The following is a 23,983-nucleotide window of genomic DNA, read 5'->3' on the forward strand; positions in this document are numbered from 1 at the left end:
AGGGTTCATGGATGACAGGTAAAGGTAGTAGGGCTCTTAGGCTAGGTTCACATTGTGTCAATGGCAATGCGCTGACGGCATCCATTATACAGCGGCACTAACGCTATGTAATGGATGTGTTAGCGCACCCATTGACTGCCACTATGTAGCTCATCACTAACGCATGTCATAATCGTCATGCGTTAGCGATGTGTTGTCATTCTGTGATGGACCCTCGGATGCGGGCTGCAGCGTTTCCGGGTCCGTCACCGATAGCGTAGGTGGATCATCTGCGCTATCGGGATCGCACAACCCGATCTTTAGAAGGCACTAGAATTGGTGCAGTCCGTTTAACGCATGCGTTGAACGGACTGCACCAACGCAATGTGAACCGTGCCTTAGAGGACAGGTAATGGTAATAGGACTCATTGAGGACAGGTAATTTTAGTAGAGCTCATGGAGGACAGGTAATAGTAGTAGGGCTCATGGAGGACAGGTAATAGTAGTAAGGCTCATGAAGGACAGGTAATTGTAGTAGGGCTCATGGAGGACAGGTAATGGTTGTAGGCCTGATTGAGGTCAGGTCATGGTAGTAGGGCTTGTGGAGGACAGGAAATGGTAGCAGGGCTCATGGAGGACAAGTAATTGTAGTAGGGCTCACGAAGGACAGGTAACGGTAGTAGGCTTCATTGAGGACAGGTAATGGTAATAGGGCTCGTGTAGGACAGGTAATGGTAGTAGGGCTCATTAGGTACAGGTAGTGGTAGTAGGGGTCATTGAGGACAGGTAATGGTAGTAGGGCTCATGGAGGACGGATAATGGTAGTAGGGCTCATGGAGGACAGGTAACGGTAGTAGGGCTCATTGAGGACAGGTAATGATAGTAGGGCTCGTGTAGGATGGGTAATGGTAGTAGGGCTTGTGTAGGACAGGTAATGGTAGTAGGGCTCATGGAGGACAGGTAGTGGTAGTAGGGCTTATTGAGGACAGGTAATGGTAGTAGGGCTCGTGTAGGATGGGTAATGGTAGTAGGGCTTGTGTAGGACAGGTAATGGTAGTAGGGCTCATGGAGGACAGGTAGTGGTAGTAGGGCTTGTTGAGGACAGGTAATGGTAGTAGGGCTCGTGTAGGATGGGTAATGGTAGTAGGGCTTGTGTAGGACAGGTAATGGTAGTAGGGCTCATTGAGGAGAGGTAATGGTAGTAGGACTCGTTGAGGACAGGTAATGGTAGTAGGGCTCGTATAGGACAGGTAATGGTAGTAGGGCTCATTAAGGACAGGCAGTGGAAGCAGGGCTCATGGAGGACAGGTAGTGGTAGTAGGGCTCATGGACTGCAGGTAGTGGTAGTAGGGCTCGTTGAGGACAGGTAGTGGTAGTAGGGTGTGTCATTGTGTTACATTTCCCCTCCTTAATGGTGATAAGAAGAGTGGTTACAGGAAAAGACTTATAGGGGCTGCAATGTTGAGCTGATCCCGTGTCCCCTTTATCCTTGGGGTCTTGACGGTCAGATCCCATCAATCAGTAGAAGACATTTACAATATAACATTACTTTCTGTTATGGGAATAATCCTTTAAATCGTATTCCTAATATTAACAAGTATGAACTTTTTTTTTTATCAAGAAGCGTCCTAACTTTTCTATAGACTGTAGCGGGATAATGGCAGCCACAGGACTTCTTCCAGCCTCCCCATGCACAGTGTCAGAGGTCTATTACTGAAGTGGAGCTGGGAGTTACAGTATCTTCAAAGTCAATATCTGAGAATGATGAAACTTGAAAAACAAAGCTTCATCTGTCGTCTGATATAACTCATTGTAAACTCAATTATATCATGATGCATTATGAACGGCGTTACATAGGACTGCAGGCAAACCAGAGCACACGGGATTGAAATAGTTGCTGTCGGTGCAACAAACGTTGCATAAATCAGTAATACAAGCACATAAAACAAACTTTGTAATATCCTTCTTTCTCCACTTATGAGCTACTTTTCCTCCTCTGCCTCCTGATTTCATTATTCACTCTGAAACACTGATAAAATCCATCAGCGTCAAAATAAGACAAACTGCCAGATCAATGAGAGATTAGATTACAGCTGCACAGTGAAGTCTGTTGTGAATTTGGATTCTGGGCTCCCCCGGTGGCTACTGGTGGAATTGAACTGGTGTCTTCATCTTCTCTGTTCACCTGTTCCCATCAAGATGTGGGAGTCGCTATATAACCTTGCTACTCTGTTAGTTGCTTGCCGGTCAACAATGTTATCAGAAGCCTCTCTGTGCTTGTTCCTGCTCCTAGACAACTACTAGATAAGTTGGACTCTTGTCCATGTTTGTTTTTGCATTTTTGTTCCAGTTCACAGCTGTAGTTTCGTTACTGTGTCTGGAAAGCTCTTGTGAACAGGAATTGCCACTCTGGTGTTATGAGTTAATGCCAGAGTTTTAAAGTAATTTCTGGATGGTGTTTTGATAGGGTTTTCAGCTGACCATGAAAGTGTCCTTTCTGTCTTCTGCTATGTAGTAAGTGGACCTCAAATTTGCTAAACCTATTTTCATACTACGTTTGTTATTTCATCTTAATTCACCGCCAATACATGTGGGGGGCCTCTGTCTCCTTTCGGGGTATTTCTCTAGAGGTGAGCTAGGACTAATATTTTCCTCTGCTAGCATTATTTAGTCCTCCGGCTGGTGCTGGGCATCTAGAATCAACGTAGGTATGCTACCCGGCCACTGCTAGTTGTGTGTTAGGTTTAGTTCATGGTCAGCTCAGTTCCCATCTTCCAAGAGCTAGTTCCTATATACGCTGATGCTATGTTCTCTTGCCATTGAGAACATGACAGTTTGACCGGACCACTAAAGGGTTAAAATCCTTGGCTGAGAAAGGAGAGAAATAAGAAGTCTGCTGAGATTTTTTTTTTTTTTTTTTCTCCTTCTAATCTTTGAATGGCTCTGTGTCCACCTGTTTGTAATGGATCTTCAGAGTGTAACTGCAGGTTTGAATAATCTCGCCACGAAGGTACAAAATTTGCAAGACTTTGTTTGTCATGCACCTGTATCTGAGCCGAGAATTCCTTTGCCGGAATTTTTCTCGGGGAATAGATCTGGGTTTCAGAATTTTCGAAATAATTGCAAATTATTTTTGTCCCTGAAATTTCGCTCTGCCGGAGACCCTGCACAGCAGGTCAGGATTGTGATTTCCTTGCTCCGGGGCGACCCTCAAGACTGGGCTTTCTCATTGACACCAGGGGATCCTGCGTTGCTCAATGTGGATGCGTTTTTTCTGGCCTTGGGGTTGCTTTATGACGAACCTCATTTGGAGCTTCAGGCAGAAAAAACTTTGATGTCCCTATCTCAGGGGCAAGATGAAGCGGAAATTTACTGCCAAAGATTCCGTAAATGGTCTGTGCTTACTCAGTGGAATGAGTGCGCCTTGGCGGCGACTTTCAGAGAGGGTCTCTCTGATGCCATTAAGGATGTTATGGTGGGGTTCCCTGTGCCTGCGGGTCTGAATGAGTCCATGACAATGGCTATTCAGATCGATAGGCGTTTGCGGGAGCGCAAACCAGTGCACCATCTGGCGGTGTCCACTGAGAAGTCGCCAGAGAGTATGCAGTGTGATAGAATTCTGTCCCGAAGCGAGCGGCAGAATTTTAGACGGAAAAATGGGTTGTGTTTCTATTGTGGTGATTCTACTCATGTTATATCAGCATGCTCTAAGCGCACTAAAAAGCTTGATAAATCTGTTTCCATTTGCACCTTACCGTCTAAGTTTATTCTATCTGTGACCCTGATTTGCTCTTTGTCATCTATTACCACGGACGCCTATGTCGACTCTGGCGCCGCTTTGAGTCTTATGGATTGGTCCTTTGCCAAACGCTGTGGGTATGATTTAGAGCCTTTGGAGACTCCTATTCCTCTGAAGGGGATTGACTCCACCCCATTGGCTAATAATAAACCACAATACTGGACACAAGTAACTATGCATATTAATCCGGATCACCAGGAGATTATTCGCTTTCTGGTGCTGTATAATCTACATGATGATTTGGTGCTAGGATTGCCTTGGCTGCAATCTCACAACCCAGTCCTCGACTGGAGAGCTATGTCTTATGTTGAGCTGGGGATGTAAAGGGACATATTCGTCCATCGTCATCTCCCTTAGGAGCCGGTTTTTTCTTTGTGTCAAAAAAAGACGGCTCTTTGAGACCTTGTATCGATTATCGGCTTTTGAACAAAATCACTGTTAAATATCAATACCCATTGCCGTTGCTGACTGATTTGTTTGCTCGCATAAAGGGGGCCAAGTGGTTCTCTAAGATTGACCTTCGTGGGGCGTATAATTTGGTGCGAATCAGGCAGGGGGATGAGTGGAAGACCGCATTTAATACGCCCGAGGGCCACTTTGAGTATTTAGTGATGCCTTTTGGTCTTTCAAATGCTCCGTCAGTTTTCCAGTCCTTTATGCATGATATTTTTCGCGATTATTTGGATAAATTTATGATTGTGTATCTGGATGATATTCTGATTTTTTCGGATGACTGGGACTCTCATGTCCAGCAAGTCAGGAGGGTTTTCCAGGTTTTGCGGTCTAATTCTTTGTGTGTGAAGGGTTCTAAGTGTGTTTTTGGGGTACAGAGAATTTCCTTTTTGGGATATATTTTTTCTCCCTCTTCCATTGAAATGGATCCTGTCAAGGTTCAAGCTATTTGTGATTGGACGCAGCCCTCTTCTCTTAAGAGTCTTCAGAAATTTTTGGGCTTTGCTAACTTTTATCGTCGATTTATTGCTGGTTTTTCGGATATTGCTAAGCCATTGACCGATTTGACTAAGAAGGGTGCTGATGTTGCTGATTGGTCCCCTGACGCTGTGGAGGCCTTTCGGGAGCTTAAGCGCCGTTTTTCCTCTGCCCCTGTGTTGCGTCAGCCTGATGTTGCTCTACCTTTTCAGGTTGAGGTCGACGCTTCTGAGATCGGAGCTGGGGTAGTGTTGTCGCAGAAAAGTTCTGACTGCTCCGTGATGAGGCCTTGTGCCTTCTTTTCCCGTAAATTTTCGCCCGCTGAGCGGAATTATGATGTTGGGAATCGGGAGCTTTTGGCCATGAAGTGGGCTTTTGAGGAGTGGCGCCATTGGCTTGAGGGGGCCAGACATCAGGTGGTGGTATTGACTGATCACAAAAATTTGATTTATCTTGAGACCGCCAGGCGCCTGAATCCTAGACAGGCGCGCTGGTCATTATTTTTCTCTCGGTTTAATTTTGTGGTGTCATACCTACCGGGTTCTAAGAATGTTAAGGCGGATGCCCTTTCTAGGAGTTTTGAGCCTGACTCGCCTGGTAACTCTGAGCCCACAGGTATCCTTAAGGATGGAGTGGTATTGTCAGCCGTTTCTCCAGACCTGCGGCGGGCCTTGCAGGAGTTTCAGGCGGATAGACCGGATCGTTGCCCACCTGATAAACTGTTTGTTCCTGATGATTGGACCAGTAGAGTCATCTCTGAGGTTCATTCTTCTGCGTTGGCAGGTCATCCTGGCATTTTTGGTACCAGGGATTTGGTGGCAAGGTCCTTCTGGTGGCCTTCCCTGTCACGAGATGTGCGAGGCTTTGTGCAGTCTTGTGACGTTTGTGCTCGGGCCAAGCCTTGTTGTTCTCGGGCTAGTGGATTATTGTTGCCCTTGCCTATTCCTAAGAGGCCTTGGACGCACATCTCGATGGATTTTATTTCAGATCTGCCTGTTTCTCAGAAGATGTCTGTCATCTGGGTGGTGTGTGACCGTTTCTCTAAGATGGTCCATTTGGTTCCTCTGCCCAAGTTGCCTTCTTCTTCCGAGTTGGTTCCTCTGTTTTTTCAGAATGTTGTTCGTTTGCATGGTATTCCTGAGAATATCATTTCTGACAGAGGGACCCAATTCGTGTCTAGATTTTGGCGGGCATTCTGTGCTAGGATGGGCATAGATTTATCTTTTTCGTCCGCTTTCCATCCTCAGACGAATGGCCAGACCGAGCGGACTAATCAGACCCTGGAGACATATCTGAGGTGTTTTGTGTCTGCTGACCAGGATGATTGGGTTGCTTTTTTGCCATTGGCAGAGTTCGCTCTCAATAATCGGGCCAGCTCTGCCACTTTGGTGTCCCCGTTTTTCTGTAATTCGGGGTTTCATCCTCGATTTTCCTCTGGTCAGGTGGAATCTTCGGATTGTCCTGGAGTGGATGCTGTGGTGGAGAGATTGCATCAGATCTGGGGGCAGGTGGTGGACAATTTGAGGTTGTCCCAGGAGAAGACTCAGCTTTTTGCCAACCGCCACCGTCGTGTTGGTCCTCGGCTTTGTGTTGGGGATTTGGTGTGGTTGTCTTCTCGTTTTGTCCCTATGAGGGTCTCTTCTCCTAAGTTTAAGCCTCGGTTCATCGGCCCGTATAAGATATTGGAGATTCTTAACCCTGTTTCCTTCCGTTTGGACCTCCCTGCATCCTTTTCTATTCATAACGTTTTTCATCGGTCATTATTGCGCAGGTATGAGGTACCGGTTGTGCCTTCCGTTGAGCCTCCTGCTCCGGTGTTGGTTGAGGGTGAGTTGGAGTACGTTGTGGAGAAAATCTTAGACTCTCGTGTTTCCAGACGGAGACTCCAGTATCTGGTCAAGTGGAAGGGATACGGCCAGGAGGATAATTCTTGGGTGAATGCATCTGATGTTCATGCCTCTGATTTGGTTCGTGCCTTTCATAGGGCCCATCCTGATCGCCCTGGTGGTTCTGGTGAGGGTTCGGTGCCCCCTCCTTGAGGGGGGGGTACTGTTGTGAATTTGGATTCTGGGCTCCCCCGGTGGCTACTGGTGGAATTGAACTGGTGTCTTCATCTTCTCTGTTCACCTGTTCCCATCAAGATGTGGGAGTCGCTATATAACCTTGCTACTCTGTTAGTTGCTTGCCGGTCAACAATGTTATCAGAAGCCTCTCTGTGCTTGTTCCTGCTCCTAGACAACTACTAGATAAGTTGGACTCTTGTCCATGTTTGTTTTTGCATTTTTGTTCCAGTTCACAGCTGTAGTTTCGTTACTGTGTCTGGAAAGCTCTTGTGAACAGGAATTGCCACTCTGGTGTTATGAGTTAATGCCAGAGTTTTAAAGTAATTTCTGGATGGTGTTTTGATAGGGTTTTCAGCTGACCATGAAAGTGTCCTTTCTGTCTTCTGCTATGTAGTAAGTGGACCTCAAATTTGCTAAACCTATTTTCATACTACGTTTGTTATTTCATCTTAATTCACCGCCAATACATGTGGGGGGCCTCTGTCTCCTTTCGGGGTATTTCTCTAGAGGTGAGCTAGGACTAATATTTTCCTCTGCTAGCATTATTTAGTCCTCCGGCTGGTGCTGGGCATCTAGAATCAACGTAGGTATGCTACCCGGCCACTGCTAGTTGTGTGTTAGGTTTAGTTCATGGTCAGCTCAGTTCCCATCTTCCAAGAGCTAGTTCCTATATACGCTGATGCTATGTTCTCTTGCCATTGAGAACATGACAGAAGTCTATGGAAAGGGTAGAAGGAAAAAGAGAGACAGGCAGAGACAGAAATGTAGCTTTCCGGGAACTGTTTTTATCTTCTCCCATCGCTAGATTCACAGCTACACTGCTCAGTACTTCTGTTTAATTTCCTCCATGCTGCTGCTGCTGCTTCTGAACTTGTTCTACATAGAGACAGGAGAGCAGGAATCCCTCATCTTTGTGTGTGCTGTATATGGGAGTCATTATATCAAGTAGTCTCCACCCAGGAGCTCAGAGACAACTGGAAATCAGAGATAGGAGAGGGGAAAACTGGAGAAAATGCTGGATACAAGTCATATAATGACCAGAAATGGTGTCAATCCTCAGGACAGATGTTTCTGGAAAGTTACCTGAAACGACAGGTACCATTAAAGGTCCCAACCTGCTTAATACATGGGGATAAAGAGTCAAGGTCAAGGGCAATAGGCGCAGATCTGGACAGTAGGTCCTATGTAGGCCCTTATCTAGAGCTCCATCACACATAATGTAAGGTTTAGGCTGGAGATATACGGCTATAGCTGGCACGAGTGGGCACAGATTTTGGATTGATGTACACCTTGTTTAAAGAACGCATTCAGCTCTGCTACATCTGTCTCTATGAAGAACAGTAATAATTAGTGTGGATATTGCCGAGTAGAAGGAAACGTCATTTCAAGGGCACATTTATCTTAAGATCCTCTTGATGACTGTACGGTTCATTAAGAAGGATGGCACACCGGGCGCCAGACATTATGTACCATTCATACAAAGCTTTTAAGGCTTTGTTAGGTTTAAGGAATCACTGGCAGGATAATGTGCGGTTCCCAAGACGAATCATCCTCCTGACATGTTTATATATACATAGGTGCATTAGCGTCTGGCTGTGAGGAGTCCGCAGCCACATAATGGACCCATGCATCCCGATGGAAACACGCCGTATATGTCAGTGTATCCTCCACTACGGCGGGGCAGCCGGGGATGGGGAGGGACAGCAAGGGCCAGGGCGGAGCGCCAACAATGCACTTTGCCACTGTCTGGAGCATCAAACTGGATCTTGGCCCTTTATGAAATAAAACCTGGTCTGACATCTTTCTGTGATTTCTAGTCCCACCGTTAATGGAGAGAGGAGGCTTAACTCCTTCCTGCTGATGCCAATTTTTCACTTTTTTTTTTTTTTCGTTTTTCCCTCCTGTATTTCCAAGACCCATAACATTCTTATTTTTTCCACCTATACAGCCGTAGGAAATCTTGTTTTTTTACCCGATGAGTTGTATTTTTGGAATGACTTTAAAAAAAATTCAGAACTTTGTAAATTTTATTTTTTTTTACTTGTGTCGCCATTTTCTGCCATTACCCTTTTTACCTTTCTGCCTGTGGAGTCTTGCCCCGTATTGTTTCTCGCGAGGCGAGATAACATTTTTATTGATACCATTTTGGGGGGCTTATGACATTTTCTTTTTGATCACTTTCTCATTGCGTTTATTTATTTTTTACTTTTGTTGGAGGGGAGATTTACAGCCGGAATTAACCCTAAAGGTAAAAAAAACCAAAACACATTATCTTTTGATAGGCTTTTGCAGGCGTGTAGATTCCAAATGTGTTTTGTCTTTTTTTTTAACTTCTTTATTTTTTATTATTATACTGGGTGATTCAAACTTTCATTTGTTTTTATAAGTGTTTCAATATTGTAGAACACCTTTTGTATTACTTTTTTTATTTGGTCCCCCTACAAACTGAGAAAATCCTGAATTGATGCCATACCACTTAAATCTCCCGGTCAGAAATTGCAATTTTTCCAAAAAGAGCGCCACCATTATCTATAGGTTGTGTCTGGTATTACAGCTGACAACCATTAAGCCCCATTAACATTTACTTTCAAAACATGTTGTGGGTCATTGCATAGAAAAAATGTGGCAAAGTAATCATTCATTCAGAAGAAACAAAGCAGATGAAAGATACAAACTATCAGAAATGGAAACAGTCAACAAGTCCATTGAAAGCAATGGAAGCCAAAGTGGTTGGCAAAGGATGGCATGTATACAAGTAATATATGAAGGGGAGAAACAGAGTAATCCTAACACAGTACTTCCCACACTGTATGCCAGACTGCCTGCTAAATAATAAAAATGTCCTGGATAACCCCTTTAAGCACATGTGTATCCTAGTCATATGCCATCATTTTATAAGTTAGGAATACCCCTTTAAAGCTTCCACCAGGCTCTGGCCTAAATAAGCAGCAGGGATAAGCTTAGTGACAAGTCACGCATGTCTATTTGCCACAGTTTCCAGTATCTCTTGCTCTTACTGAGCAGGAACATTCAGAGACAAACCCTGTACAACCCACTTACTTCTCACAGCTGAGCGTCTGCTACTATGGTGTCCAGGCATGGGTAAAGCTAAAAAGGCCGATGCGAGCAAGGCGACCTACAAACCTAGATCAGTTACATCAGCTCTGTCAGGGGGAATGGGCCCAATTTCCGACCAACTATTGTGAGAAGCTTTTGGAAGGAAACCCCTAACATCTAACCGAAGTCATTCACGTTCAGGACAATGGTACCAAATGCTAATCAAATGTTTGTCATCTTTTGACTTGACTTGCAGTAAGTATTAAAAATGACTTAAAACATTCTATCTATCATTATTCTGGCATTTGGCAAATATTAATAATTATGGCAATTCTAATTGACCTAAAACGGGAAAGGTTTATTCTGATTTCATATCAGATGTTGAGAAAAACATGCAGATGTGTCTTTTTATATAGTGTATGGAAACTTCTGCTTTCAACTGCATATATATGTATGTAGGATGTGTCTATATAGGGGGCTATGTGGGGCTCATATTGTATATAGGCAAGGCTGTGTGTGGACTCATAGCTGAATAAAATATAGTTTTAATTGTCTCCATTGTAGAGATATTAGCTTAAGTTTAGATTCTAATTTGTGCTTTTTCCATGCCTGACATTGACCAATCATAAGCAAGAAGCGTCATGCAGAGAAACAAAAGAAGAACATCCCAATAGATAAGCTTAGAGCCGACTTTGTCTTGTAAGACATGTAATGACACATAGCCCCGCTTTCCTCACTGCTCTGTGCACCTACTGTGCAGAGTACAGCAGATCTGAGTTTCATTACAAACACTTCCAGCTTTCTTCTCATGGCAGTCAGTGTGGGGGGAGGTAGAGTAGAGCAGAGCAGAGAGTCATTACAGAAACCTCTTGTAGCTTGCATTCCACAGTGCTGTCAGTCCAGGTTTGGTGGAAAGTTCTTTTAAGATGGAACATATCCTCAGGTTTTCCAGTACTAAATCGCTTCCAACCTGTTATTAGCCCTAACCTTTCCAATTGTGTCCTTATACCCCCACCGAAGCTTGGCAAACCAGGCACTTCGGCTCACATACTAATATTATGGCACCTCCTGCCAGCCTGATTATCTACCCACTATATCCATGACTGATATGGATGATATCCCCTAACCACACCTAGCTGTAAACTTTGTAGTATTGCCATTTTCCTAAAGGCTGGTGCATTTCACTTTCCCCTGTTCAATGAAGTGGCAACAACTAGGCTATGCCGTTGTACCAGCAATATGGGAAAGAAAAAGGACTATGCTGCCAAAATGTGTCAATTAGTGCAGTGCATTGGACAAGGTATCATTAGATATTTCACCAAAACTTAAGTGTGATCATCATAGAGTGAATAGATTTGTGGCTGATACAGACTGGTTTGTGCAGATAAAGGCATAATGAGTAAGTTACCTGCCAGACAAATTCATCGGATTAAGAAAGCAGGCTGCTAAAATACCATTATGACAAAGCAGCAAACAGGTATTTGAAGCTGCTGGTGCCTCTGCAGTTCCATAACCCTCATGGTGTAGGACCCTCCAGAGGCTGCAGTTGTGCATAAACCTACTATCCGTCACAAGCAGAAACGGTTGCAGCGGGCTCAGACGTACATGAAGACTAATGCTAAAACAGTCTAGTTTTCTGATGAGTACCATGCAACCCTGGATGGTCCAGAAGGAAGGAGTAGTGGATAGTTGGTGGATGGCCACCATGTCTCTACAAGGCCGCAAGATATTTATGAAGTCATGTTTCTGTTATATGCCAGGCTGCGTGTGGTAATATGAGGACATATTTAGAAAACTGAGAACTAATAGAGGGGTGGCAATCATTTAGTACTTGGAAATAAGTTTCCTTTATGCCCGGTGTGCACTTGGCTCCCTCTAGTGGTGACTGCAGGCAGCTAAAATTGTATTTTTTTTTTAACTATATTAAAAAGCTGAGGATTTGTGTTCTGATTTCTGAGACATTGTAAGAGGTTAAGCAACACAGTATTTGGGATCTACATATGCCATGTACGGAGAGGAGAGCCATAATTAATCCTGGCTGCAGATCCTTAACTTTATCAGTCACAGACAGTGCCACAGTGCCATTGCCTGACGGTATAAACGTCCATTAGCATTGCCAGGCAGTAAAGGCAAAAGCGCCATTTCATCCACAGCATCTGCCTAAACTGTCGGCACCAGAGGGAAATCTAATTTGTAAGAAGCCGGTGCAGTAAGGTAATTTACACCTCCTTATGATGGATGACATTGTAATTAATGAGCAGCTCCTGCAGCACTAAACTCTGCTGTACCTGCGCAGTGACTGCGAGAAATGGCCAGGGCTGTATCCGGGTTGGAAGTGTCAGTTGGGTTTAACCCCATAATGACCATAATGCTTTATGATGTCTGGGGGCTCATGTTCCTGAACTAATATGATGGTGCACAGACGGCGTGCAGTGCGGGTACATTGGCGCTCCATGTTCAATCTATTTTTTTTCTATATATGAATAGTACATGTTAAAATAAGAAACTTTGGAATATACCTCGTTACAGAAACCTGCTTCTTTCTCCTCCAGGTCTGATCTTTCCTTCTCAAAATTCTCAATTCACGGTTAGAATCTGTCTTCAGTGAACACGGATTTTCCCATTACTGAGACAGGAGATGGCAGTTGGTGCTCATAAAGTTCTATGGAGAACAGTAACGGTCATATCAGGAGAACTTGCGGCAGAAGGTCTGTGTCCGCCTCCAGCCCCTCCATAGAATTTTATGAGCACCAACTGTCATTTCCTGTCACAGTAATGGGGAAATCTGTCTTCACTGAATACAGATTGTACCCATAAATTGAGATTGTGAGGTCAATCCGGGAGGAGAAAGAAGAAGATTTCTCTGATAAGATCTATGACGAAGTTGTTTATCTTCATGTGTGTTACTGATTCATGAAGCAAAAAATTAAATTGGGTTTACAGTTTAAGGGTGGAGCTCATGTATGAAAGATCTAAGGGTGGAGCTCATGTATGAAAGATCTAAGGGTGGAGCTCATGTATGAAAGATCTAAGGGTGGAGCTTATGTAGGAAAGATCTAAGGGTGGAGCTTATGTATGAAATATCTAAGGGTGGAGCTCATGTATGAAAGATCTAAGGGTGGAGCTTATGTATGAAATATCTAAGGGTGGAGCTTATGTATGAAAGATCTAAGGGTGGAGCTTATGTATGAAAGATCTAAGGGTGGAGCTCATGTATGAAAGATCTAAGGGTGGAGCTCATGTATGAAAGATCTAAGGGTGGAGCTTATGTATGAAATATCTAAGGGTGGAGCTCATGTATGAAAGATCTAAGGGTGGAGCTCATGTATGAAAGATCTAAGGGTGGAGCTTATGTATGAAAGATCTAAGGGTGGAGCTTATGTAGGAAAGATCTAAGGGTGGAGCTTATGTATGAAAGATCTAAGGGTGGAGCTCATGTATGAAAGATCTAAGGGTGGAGCTCATGTATGAAAGATCTAAGGGTGGAGCTCATGAATGAAAGATCTAAGGGTGGAGCTTATGTATGAAAGATCTAAGGGTGGAGCTCATGTATGAAAGATCTAAGGGTGGAGCTTATGTAGGAAAGATCTAAGGGTGGAGCTTATGTATGAAAGATCTAAGGGTGGAGCTCATGTATGAAAGATCTAAGGGTGGAGCTTATGTAGGAAAGATCTAAGGGTGGAGCTTATGTATGAAATATCTAAGGGTGGAGCTTATGTATGAAAGATCTAAGGGTGGAGCTTATGTAGGAAAGATCTAAGGGTGGAGCTTATGTAGGAAAGATCTAAGGGTGGAGCTTATGTAGGAAAGATCTAAGGGTGGAGCTTATGTATGAAATATCTAAGGGTGGAGCTTATGTATGAAAGATCTAAGGGTGGAGCTTATGTAGGAAAGATCTAAGGGTGGAGCTTATGTATGAAATATCTAAGGGTGGAGCTTATGCATGAGAGATCTAAGGGTGGAGCTCATGTATGAAAGATCTAAGGGTGGAGCTTATGCATGAGAGATCTGAGGGTGGAACTTATGCATGAGACGTCTAAGGGTGGAGCTCATGTATGAAAAATCTGAGGGCGGAGATCATGTATAAAAGGTCTGAGGATGGAGCTCATGAATGAAAGATCTGAGGGTGGAGCTCTTGTATGAGAGATCAGAGGGAGGAGCTCTTATATAAAAGATCTGAGGGCGAAGATCATGTAAGAAAAATCTGAGGGTGACGCGCAGAGAGATCAGAGGGAGGAGCTCATGTAAGAAACAGCCGAGGGCGGAGCTCATGTATGAAAAATTTGAGGGTGGAACTCATTTAAGAAAGATCAGAGGGAGGAGCTCATGTATGAGAGATCTGAGGGCGGAGCTTATATAGGAAAGATCTAAGGGTGGAGATTGTGTTTGAGACATCTCAGGGTGTAGTTTATGTATGAGAGATGTGAGGATGGAGCTCATGTATGAAAGATCTGAGGGTGAAGCCTATCCATGAAGTAATTGGGGATGGAGCTTATATATATATATATATATATATATATATATATATATATATATATATATATATATATATATATATATATATATATATACACATTACATGAGGATTTGAGAGTGGGGCTTTTGTATAACAGATGTGATTTCCCCAGTCGGCTAGCAGGAGTTCTTCGGTATCTTACAGCGCTCGCTCACACATTCCTCCCGACATCTTCCCATCTCCTCGTTTTTAGTTAGCCCCCATCGCTATATACAGAATTGCATGCCCTAAAATGACAATCTCCAGAATTATTAGTGCAGAAACGCTGCACAGGCCGTAATAATGGAGATAATAATCGTAATCCCGCTCATTGCCAGTGCTGCTCCTAATAATGTGCAGCCGTTAAAGAATCGCTTCATGGTTTTACAGGCATCGTGTAAAATCGCGTCCTGATGTGAACCCCGAGCTGAACATACAGATCTGATAATGAGAACACGCAGTTTCCTTCCCTAGTCACCATGGCTGCGGCATTGGAAATATCCATACAGATATAATTATTATTTACTCTGCACATATTTATGAATTTTGTGGTAATCCCTTTCACAATATCATATTTTATCATTAGCAGCGCTCGCTTTTTTTTAATACTGAGCTCAGAATCCCCTGCAAAGTCTTAGAGATAAATGATACAATCGAAGCTGCTTCCAGCCACCACTAGGGGGAGCTCACTGCAACTAACTGATATATAATATACTCACTCATAATAACACAATATACTGTAAGCTCCCCCTAGTGGTGTCTGCAGGTGATTCGAATTTTTGCATTTATCCCGACGACTTTGCAGAAGAATTGGAGCCCTGTGTCAGGAAAAAAACACCGTGGTTAATTTACATTATGAAATTAATTTGTAATTTAAAATTTATTTTCTTAATATACAAATATTTATGAAGGACAAAGCTCATTGTTTGACACAGAGCTCCAAATCCCCAACAAAATCATAGATATAAATGCCAAAATTGTGTCTGCATGCAGCCACCACTAGAGGGAGCCCGCTGTATACTGTGCTCTCCTGAGCTCCCCCTATTGGTGACTGAAGGTAGCCAGAATTTTTGTAGTTTTCTGTTTTTCAATGCAGGAAATTTGGAATTTTGTATCTGCAAAACTAACTTCAAGCCCTTCTAAAAATATATTAAGAAAATTAATCTGAGTCAATTTTTGGTCCATTTAGATATGAAAATCAAAACTATGTGCTGTATATGTAGCAAACTCAGCTGTGCTATATCTGATTAAGATTTAATATAGTAAATAATAACGCGATGTGACACTAATAAAGTATTCATAGACGGGGACTTAAAGTGAAGCCAGGACATTAATCAAGTGACACGTCCTCATCATAGCGGGAGACGTGGACTATTAATGTCTGATATTATGCAGGTACATTAATCAGGAGGAGGCAGCGCAGCTCGTTATTATCGTTCTGACACTCGGGTCGTTATAACGACGCCTGTTAAAACCCATCCGACATATGCTCCACGATCAGGCGCCAATCCGCTTACACTGGCTCGTTAAGGGAATAAGCCTTTTATCCATGTCACAACGTCTTATTACACTTATTTGTAAACAGATGTTGTAATTTGGAAACATTTTTGGGAGTCTTAAAGGCGACTTATCACCGGGTCAAAAGTGACCAGGTTTTGCGCTTATCTTAATCCCGCTGTTTCCCTGAATATTTCACTTTTTGCTGTTTTTAAGTCTGTCAGACGGTTCCAGAGATAATGGTCTTTTTACTCAGTGATAATTTATACGGTCGTCATCAAGGGGGCGTGGCTCACAAGGCAATTATGCAAAGCAGCCTAAAGGCACTCCCCCAAAGAATCATGTAATCTACGCCCCCTTACAGAGACCATAAAAAAATAGCACAAAACAAAAAGGATAATATGTCTGGAACCGTAAGTTAGATTTAAAAGAAACCAAAAGCAGAATACTCAGGGGAGGAGCGAGAATAAAATAAGAGCAAAACCTGGATATTTTTGACCTTGTAACAAGTCCTCTTTTAAGAGGGTTGTGATGAAACCGCACCTCGCCACCCCACCTGATGTCACTATTACATCAGACAGATCATGTAATGCGGCTTCCCCACTTTCACCAACGTGACTTTCTGCACTGTCTGGGGACAAGCAAGGTCAGCTTTGTACAGTTTTACACAGACGCCCACTGTCCACACAGGCCCTGGGAGACACAGAGAGTGAGAGGATGTGGCCCATGCAGTCACTGTCGTGGCACCACACTCGCTCACAACCCTGACAGGCTTTCACTAGCACCATTGAAACAGAGCGCTGCCAGTCTGGTAGAACTGGCACCAGTTACTGGTTAGATATAAACCCTGTCTAATGGGATTATATCGGGTCAGAAACCAACCCCAGTAGCATGGAAAGTTAAACCGAGAAACGGACGTCTGGATTCGTGGATCAAAATAAAAGAGGTTAAATTATATACTTAATTGCCTTAAGGGCACATTAGACAATACACTATATACTCAATGGTTATACATAGACAATGAACAGATATGCAAATACAATAGTGGTATGAAAAAAGATATAAGCAGACGGATCATGTCAATTTCCAGGTTCATGTTCGACTATGTGTGCACTGGGCCGCAGGGGGGCATGGGCTGCCAGGTGCTCCTAGGTCCTTCACAGTACCTTATTCAACGTGACCCCCCTTTAGAAGCGGACCGCATGCATAACAGAGAGAGTGACCACATGGCCTTACACTAGCCTTTATCCCCTTTCGGTTACTCCCCTCATGGTCTCTGTGCTGAACCTAAATCCCCTCCCATTGTCTCTAGTAGCTAAAAACTCCAAAACCTAAGATGATTCATAAGTCTTTAATGGATAGTTCTAGGATGGTTTTAGTGCCATCAGATCTGGCCGAGTCCCTGCTACACATTGAGACTAAACATTTGCTATCTGGTTCCTATTAGCCATTTTATGTATCTCCCCTCCCTGGGGTGTTAGAATGGATTGAGACCCTAGGAGGTGGTCAGTCCATTCCAGAGATGTCGAAAATGTACACTATGTACAGCTAGGACATATAGTATCTCCATAACCCCTTATGGAATTATGTTTCTAGAATTTTCTTTGGCAAACCTTTGTCCTGCTCTGCGCTGGCTGGCTCAAAGGTGTGAGATCTGTCAGTCACAGCCTTTTGAGGCTTGATCCCCTGCTGAGCTAGGTGTTCTCATATAGCTGCAGGCTGAAGGGGGTTTTATAATCCCATGCCAGATAGGATACAAATGATTTGAATGAAATTATATCTCCAATATTCTTAACAGGAGGTTGTCTATCACCAAAGCAGTGATGAATCAATAAAACACCCTTAACAGTCTGCTAAAATCCAACACGTTGGTGGACGGAGCTAAAAACATCATAAACATTGTGATGGGGCGTGTCTCACATGTTAATTATTCAGAGAAGCCCAAGACACGCCCCAGAGGATCCTGTGTAAAGATCATAAAAACTAGTGCTAAATAAAAAGGCACATATCTCTGGAACCATATAGGGGATTTAAAAATACAAAAAGTGGAATACTCAGTGGAGCAATACGAATAAAATAAGAGTAAAATCTGGACACTTTTGACAGGTCTTCCTTAAAGGGATTTATTTGATTCTGAAAACCCATTTACAAATACCCTGTTATGGTATTTGGAGTCAATATAGAAAGGTCCCAATTTATGGATCCTCATCTGCAGTAGCGGCAAGTGCTTAATTTCCCTTGAGCACCTCCACTGGTGAAAATGAGTATTACAATGGACTATGCATGTAAATCATGCATGGAAATGTGGGTTCCTCTAGTGAGAAAGACACTCTAAAGCAGCAGTCCCAATTTTTGTCTGTCAGGGTATGCTGGGAGTTGTAGTTTTGCAACAGCCGATGAGCCATATGTTGGATATCACAGCTACAGTATAACATGTCTTTCTCTTTGGAGGACTCAGCATATCCATAAATAACATGGGAAGCTTGAGGATATTAATAAGAAGGATGTAATGCCTTATTTTCCCTTTGAGGGCGTTACGGGAAGATTAACACTTGCTGATGGTTCTCCCCAAAAAAATTTGAATTGTGATCGACTTTTTATGGGGGAACACCTTTATGGAAAAAAATTTTTTTGTCTTGTTTAACCTCTTTATGGCACCAGGCTGAGATCTGAGCCTTCTATGGGCAGTAGGGGCTACTTGGAGTTGGAGGTTGCCTTTTAGGGACGGTAGAATTGATTCTCCATGAGACGTGTTGGATGGAGATGGATCAGCGAGTTCCTCACAGATCAATTCAGGAGACAGGTGATAAAAATTGACAAAAAAACAGAGCGCTGATCTCAGCACAAACCGGAGGCGGGTGTTAATGAGGACGCCTTAACTACCGATAAACTTTTTGTTTGGACGGGTAAAGTCTTCATACATCATCCTGTCATCGGTTGTTTAGTCAAGAAAAGCTGAAAAAAAATCCAGGAGGGAGCGAATGGGGGCTGATTGATCGCTCCAGTATGGAAATGACATTCAAGGCTCGTGAAAAACTCAGACATTAATTGAAATTTATGGAAATCGCTGGAATTGATTTGAATAGAGAAATTTCTACATTCAAAACATAATTTGGATGGGAAATCCTGGAAAGATAAAAGGTGGCGGATAAAAGAGACTGTCGGGGGGACGGCGGGGAGGAGGATTCTCACATCCACTGCCCCACCCAGAAGGTCCTGGGATCACTGTGGGAGAAACGATCCGGTGATCGAGGGAGACGTCTGCAGAAATAAGCGAGGCCACCTGGGATATCACACGTGTCAGTGTCCTGTACCCCGAGTGTCAGTGTCCTGTACCCCGAGTGTCAGTGTCCTGTACCCCCAGTGTCAGTGTCATTATCCTGTACCCCGAGTGTCAGTGTCATTATCCTGTACCCCCAGTGTCAGTGTCATTATCCTGTACCCCGAGTGTCAGTTTCCTGTACCCCGAGTGTCAGTGTCCTGTACCCCGAGTGTCAGTGTAACTATTCTGTACCCCGAGTGTCAGTGTAACTATCCTGTACCCCGAGTGTCAGCGTCATTATCCTGTACCCCGAGTGTCAGTGTCATTATCCTGTACCCCGAGTGTCAGTGTCAGTGTCCTGTACCCCGAGTGTCAGTGTCCTGTACCTCGAGTGTCAGTGTCCTGTACCCCGAGTGTCAGTGTAACTATCCTGTACCCCGAGTGTCCGTGTCATTATCCTGTGCCCCGAGTGTCAGTGTCATTATCCTGTACCCCCAGTGTCAGTGTCATTATCCTGTACCCCGAGTGTCAGTGTCATTATCCTGTACCCCGAGTGTCAGTGTCATTATCCTGTACCCCCAGTGTCAGTGTCATTATCCTGTACCCCGAGTGTCAGTGTCATTATCCTGTACCCCCAGTGTCAGTGTCATTATCCTGTACCCCCAGTGTCAGTGTCATTATCCTGTACCCCGAGTGTCAGTGTCATTATCCTGTACCCCCAGTGTCAGTGTCATTATCCTGTACCCCCAGTGTCAGTGTCATTATCCTGTACCCCCAGTGTCAGCGTCATTATCCTGTACCCCGAGTGTGTGTCATTATCCTGTACCCCCAGTGTCAGTGTCATTATCCTGTACCCCGAGTGTCAGTGTCATTATCCTGTACCCCGAGTGTCAGTGTCATTATCCTGTACCCCCAGTGTCAGTGTCATTATCATGTACCCCGAGTGTTAGTGTCATTATCCTGTACCCCGAGTGTCAGCGTCATTATCCTGTACCCCGAGTGTCAGTGTCATTATCCTGTACCCCGAGTGTCAGTGTCATTATCCTGTACCCCGAGTGTCCGTGTCATTATCCTGTGCCCCGAGTGTCAGTGTCATTATCCTGTACCCCAGTGTCAGTGTCATTATCCTGTACCCCCAGTGTCAGTGTCATTATCCTGTACCCCCAGTGTCAGTGTCAGTATCCTGTACCCCGAGTGTCAGTGTCATTATCCTGTACCCCCAGTGTCAGTGTCATTATCCTGTACCCCCAGTGTCAGTGTCATTATCCTGTACCCCCAGTGTCAGTGTCATTATCCTGTACCCCCAGTGTCAGTGTCATTATCCTGTACCCCCAGTGTCAGTGTCATTATCCTGTACCCCCAGTGTCAGTGTCATTATCCTGTACCCCCAGTGTCAGTGTCATTATCCTGTACCCCCAGTGTCAGTGTCAGTATCCTGTACCCCGAGTGTCAGTGTCATTATCCTGTACCCCCAGTGTCAGTGTCATTATCCTGTACCCCCAGTGTCAGTGTCATTATCCTGTACCCCCAGTGTCAGTGTCATTATCCTGTACCCCCAGTGTCAGTGTCATTATCCTGTACCCCCAGTGTCAGTGTCATTATCCTGTACCCCCAGTGTCAGTGTCATTATCCTGTACCCCCAGTGTCAGTGTCATTATCCTGTACCCCCAGTGTCAGTGTCATTATCCTGTACCCCAGTGTCAGTGTCATTATCCTGTACCCCGAGTGTCAGTGTCATTATCCTGTACCCCAGTGTCAGTGTCATTATCCTGTACCCCAGTGTCAGTGTCATTATCCTGTACCCCGAGTGTCAGTGTCATTATCCTGTACCCCAGTGTCAGTGTCATTATCCTGTACCCCCAGTGTCATTATCCTGTACCCCAGTGTCAGTGTCATTATCCTGTACCCTGAGTGTCAGTGTCATTATCCTGTACCCCAGTGTCAGTGTCATTATCCTGTACCCCCAGTGTCAGTGTCATTATCCTGTACCCCGAGTCTCACTGTAACTATCCTTTACCCCGAGTGTCAGTGTAACTATCCTGTACCCCGAGTGTCAGTGTAACTATCCTGTACCCCCAGTGTCAGTGTCATTATCCTGTACCCCGAGTGTCAGTGTAATTATCCTGTACCCCCAGTGTCAGTGTCATTATCCTGTACCCCGAGTGTCAGTGTCATTATCCTGTACCCCCAGTGTCAGTGTCATTATCCTGTACCCCGAGTGTCAGTGTAACTATCCTGTACCCCGAGTGTCAGTGTAACCATCCTGTACCCCGAGTGTCTGTGTCATTTCTCTGTGCCCCCAGTGTTATATGCCCCAAGTGTCAGTATCCTGTACCCCAAGTGTCAGTGTCATTTCTCTGGGTCCTGACTGTCAGTGTCATATACCACAAGTGTCACTATTCTGCACCCTGAGTGTCAGTGTCTCGCACCCTATGTCATTAGTACACACGTTACACGTCTGTGGATTTCGGCTCCGCAGCTTTATCTCCAGATATGACTATTTTTTACCTCCAACACATAAAGTTTCCTGAAACCTGCAGACATCACAGCGCGGTGTCTTATTGGGCGATGTATATAATATATGTACATGGTATCGTAACCCCAGAAGTGTAATTGCTTCAGAAATAATGTCATTACTCTGGGGTGGTCCCCGGGGGTCTCATGAAATATTCAGAGCGTTCTCTCTGCATTTCGTGCATCAATACGAGACCTGTTACCTGTGAATGTAAATCAATACTGATGAAATATTTAGGCGCGCCGCCTCCGCTGCCATCTCGAGCTTTACACCTGCCGTTCTCTACATCACATAATTCCAGAGGTTCCATGCAAATCCCGATATCATTGTGCAGCCAAGGCAAATGAGGTCTTCAACAAGTCCCCGGGTCTAAAAGAGCGCACGCAAGCCATGAAAACAATTACCGTATCGTCAGCAAGTCAGATGTAGCAGAGCTGAGTTTGTCATTTAGTGCATAAATGATCGTTTACATAGGACTGCAGGTAAAACCGCCAAAGTCAAAAAGTCGAAAACAGTAAAAAAAAAAAAACAGCACAGGTGGCTTTTGTCACCTGCAGAAAAATGTTGCATTGCTGCAGCTATTTAGTACTGCGGAGGAGAGTCCTGCGCCTGGTGGCGGTCACTTACCTCGCTCATGGTGGCTTTGAGATGACAGTCCTTACGTCTCCAGCTGGTTTTTACACTGAAGGACGCGCAGCTCGAGCTGTTGTAATGTACTAAAGCTTTTTCTCTTTAAAGGGGCTACCCTGTGGCATCACCAGCCCAGCAGACCAATAAGAGTCCTGCAGCTGACAGCCACTTAGTCTTGGCTTTTTATTGCAAAGTCAAAGGGGACACCTAGTGGTGAAATGTGGAATTACAGGACTCAGCTGAGCTGGGGAAGAAGTGCTTGTAGCATAGAAGTAGCTGTGAAAATAGCTGCAATTGTATCCTGCAGGGGTAAAAAAGGAAGCGCAAGTGGGTGGGCGCACAGAGAAATTACATATTTGCATCATCGCACTGGGCTGAGCCATCTCTATATACACGGCTCCATACAGATGGACCCTATACAGTGTGACGTCAGCACGTATAGTGCGGTAATAGATGCCCTAGGTGCAGCTTCATCACCTCTAAGGCCGGGTTCAGGCAAGCACATAAAACAATCACAAAAAAACTGATGATTTTAGATCTCTACGGTGGTCCGTTTTTGACATCCGTTTAATTTGGATTTCACCGAGTCCACATTTTTTGGCATCATTTTGCTAGATGATGAAGGGACAGGAAAGGGTTAAAAATGTTCCACTCTTCCATCCTTCACCTGTCTGGCCGCACAACCCCACTTCGATCCGATCTTTACAGGACCATCATCGTCCTCTTCATGCACCGTCATGCTTGGCACCTTCTGCTCCGACGACTGCCTGCGATGTCATCAGGTACCTTGGGTTTCACGCTTTACCCTCCTATACATGGACAAGGACTTTCAACAGGGACCCTTGGGTTGCATCCACGGAGTAGCTGCTGGCTGGTGGACCAAGATGGCATAGTCAGACTAGCTGAGTCAAAACCAGAAAGGGCAGATACAGAACAAAAATCAGGAAACAGGGATGATGTCGGGAGGAGAGCTGAGGTCAGAACCAGGAGGATGGAGTATGTCCAGGGTGAGTAAAGGTATCAAATAAGGCTGGCCAGGCAGCAGTACCTACTGCAGAGCTGCTGGACAGCACACACCTGACTGGGCACCACGACAGGTCCTAGCTACACCGGAAATTCTGGCTGGAAAGCGCCTGTACTGCCCAGTACTTCTGTTGGCCATAATGTGTCCTTGATGACCAGTACCGTGGTGGCAGAAGCAGATGTCACTGGAGCAGGTCCATGCACAATCATATACTGTACGACAGGAGGATGTCATATGGGAGGAGGCAGAAGGTACCGCAAATGGCAGCATCCAAGGTAAGGCCGGCATTGAAGATGGTGGGGCCTACAAGAACACTTGCCAACTCTCCAGAAGGCCCAAAGAAAAAGGAGAAGATAGGGACTTCTCAGAATCCTGATATCGTTGGTTAATCTCTTGTGATGGGTAGAAGACTCGAAGAACTTCCCAGAAAGCCAGGTTCCCCCAAAGGGTTCTTCCCATCATCGCAAGGGTTTTCAATTTATTCCGAGAACGAGCCTCCAGAGCACCCTGTTGGAATCTCATAGATAGACGTGCTCGGCCACCGCTCCACTCCAAAGAGGCATGGGCCACGTTCTTTAGGTTTGTGACCCCAAGCAATAAGCAAGTTTTAACTAGGTGATACCTTGTGAAGATTGAAATAAGCCTTCATGGGGTCTAAACAGGGCATGGATGGGCCCGCCCTGGAGGAGGCATGGTGTGGTTATGGAAAAAAAAAAAAAAAAAAAGCAAACA

The 23,983-nt window shown here is 44.6% G+C and overlaps 1 protein-coding gene across 1 annotated transcript in view; it reads right to left on the bottom strand.

The window, feature by feature from the left end:
• PCP4 (Purkinje cell protein 4) overlaps positions 1-22,363 on the bottom strand; it is an 88,539-nt gene extending 66,176 nt beyond the window's left edge. Inside the window, exon 1 of the mRNA XM_077299385.1 lies at positions 22,225-22,363. Within this exon, the coding sequence (XP_077155500.1) occupies positions 22,225-22,233 (9 nt within the window). The 5' untranslated portion in view covers positions 22,234-22,363. The remainder of the gene's footprint in view (positions 1-22,224) is intronic.
• Between the last annotated feature and the right edge of the window lie 1,620 nt (positions 22,364-23,983).

This window comes from Ranitomeya variabilis, chromosome 3, assembly GCF_051348905.1.
Source record: "Ranitomeya variabilis isolate aRanVar5 chromosome 3, aRanVar5.hap1, whole genome shotgun sequence".
NCBI lineage: Eukaryota > Metazoa > Chordata > Amphibia > Anura > Dendrobatidae > Ranitomeya > Ranitomeya variabilis.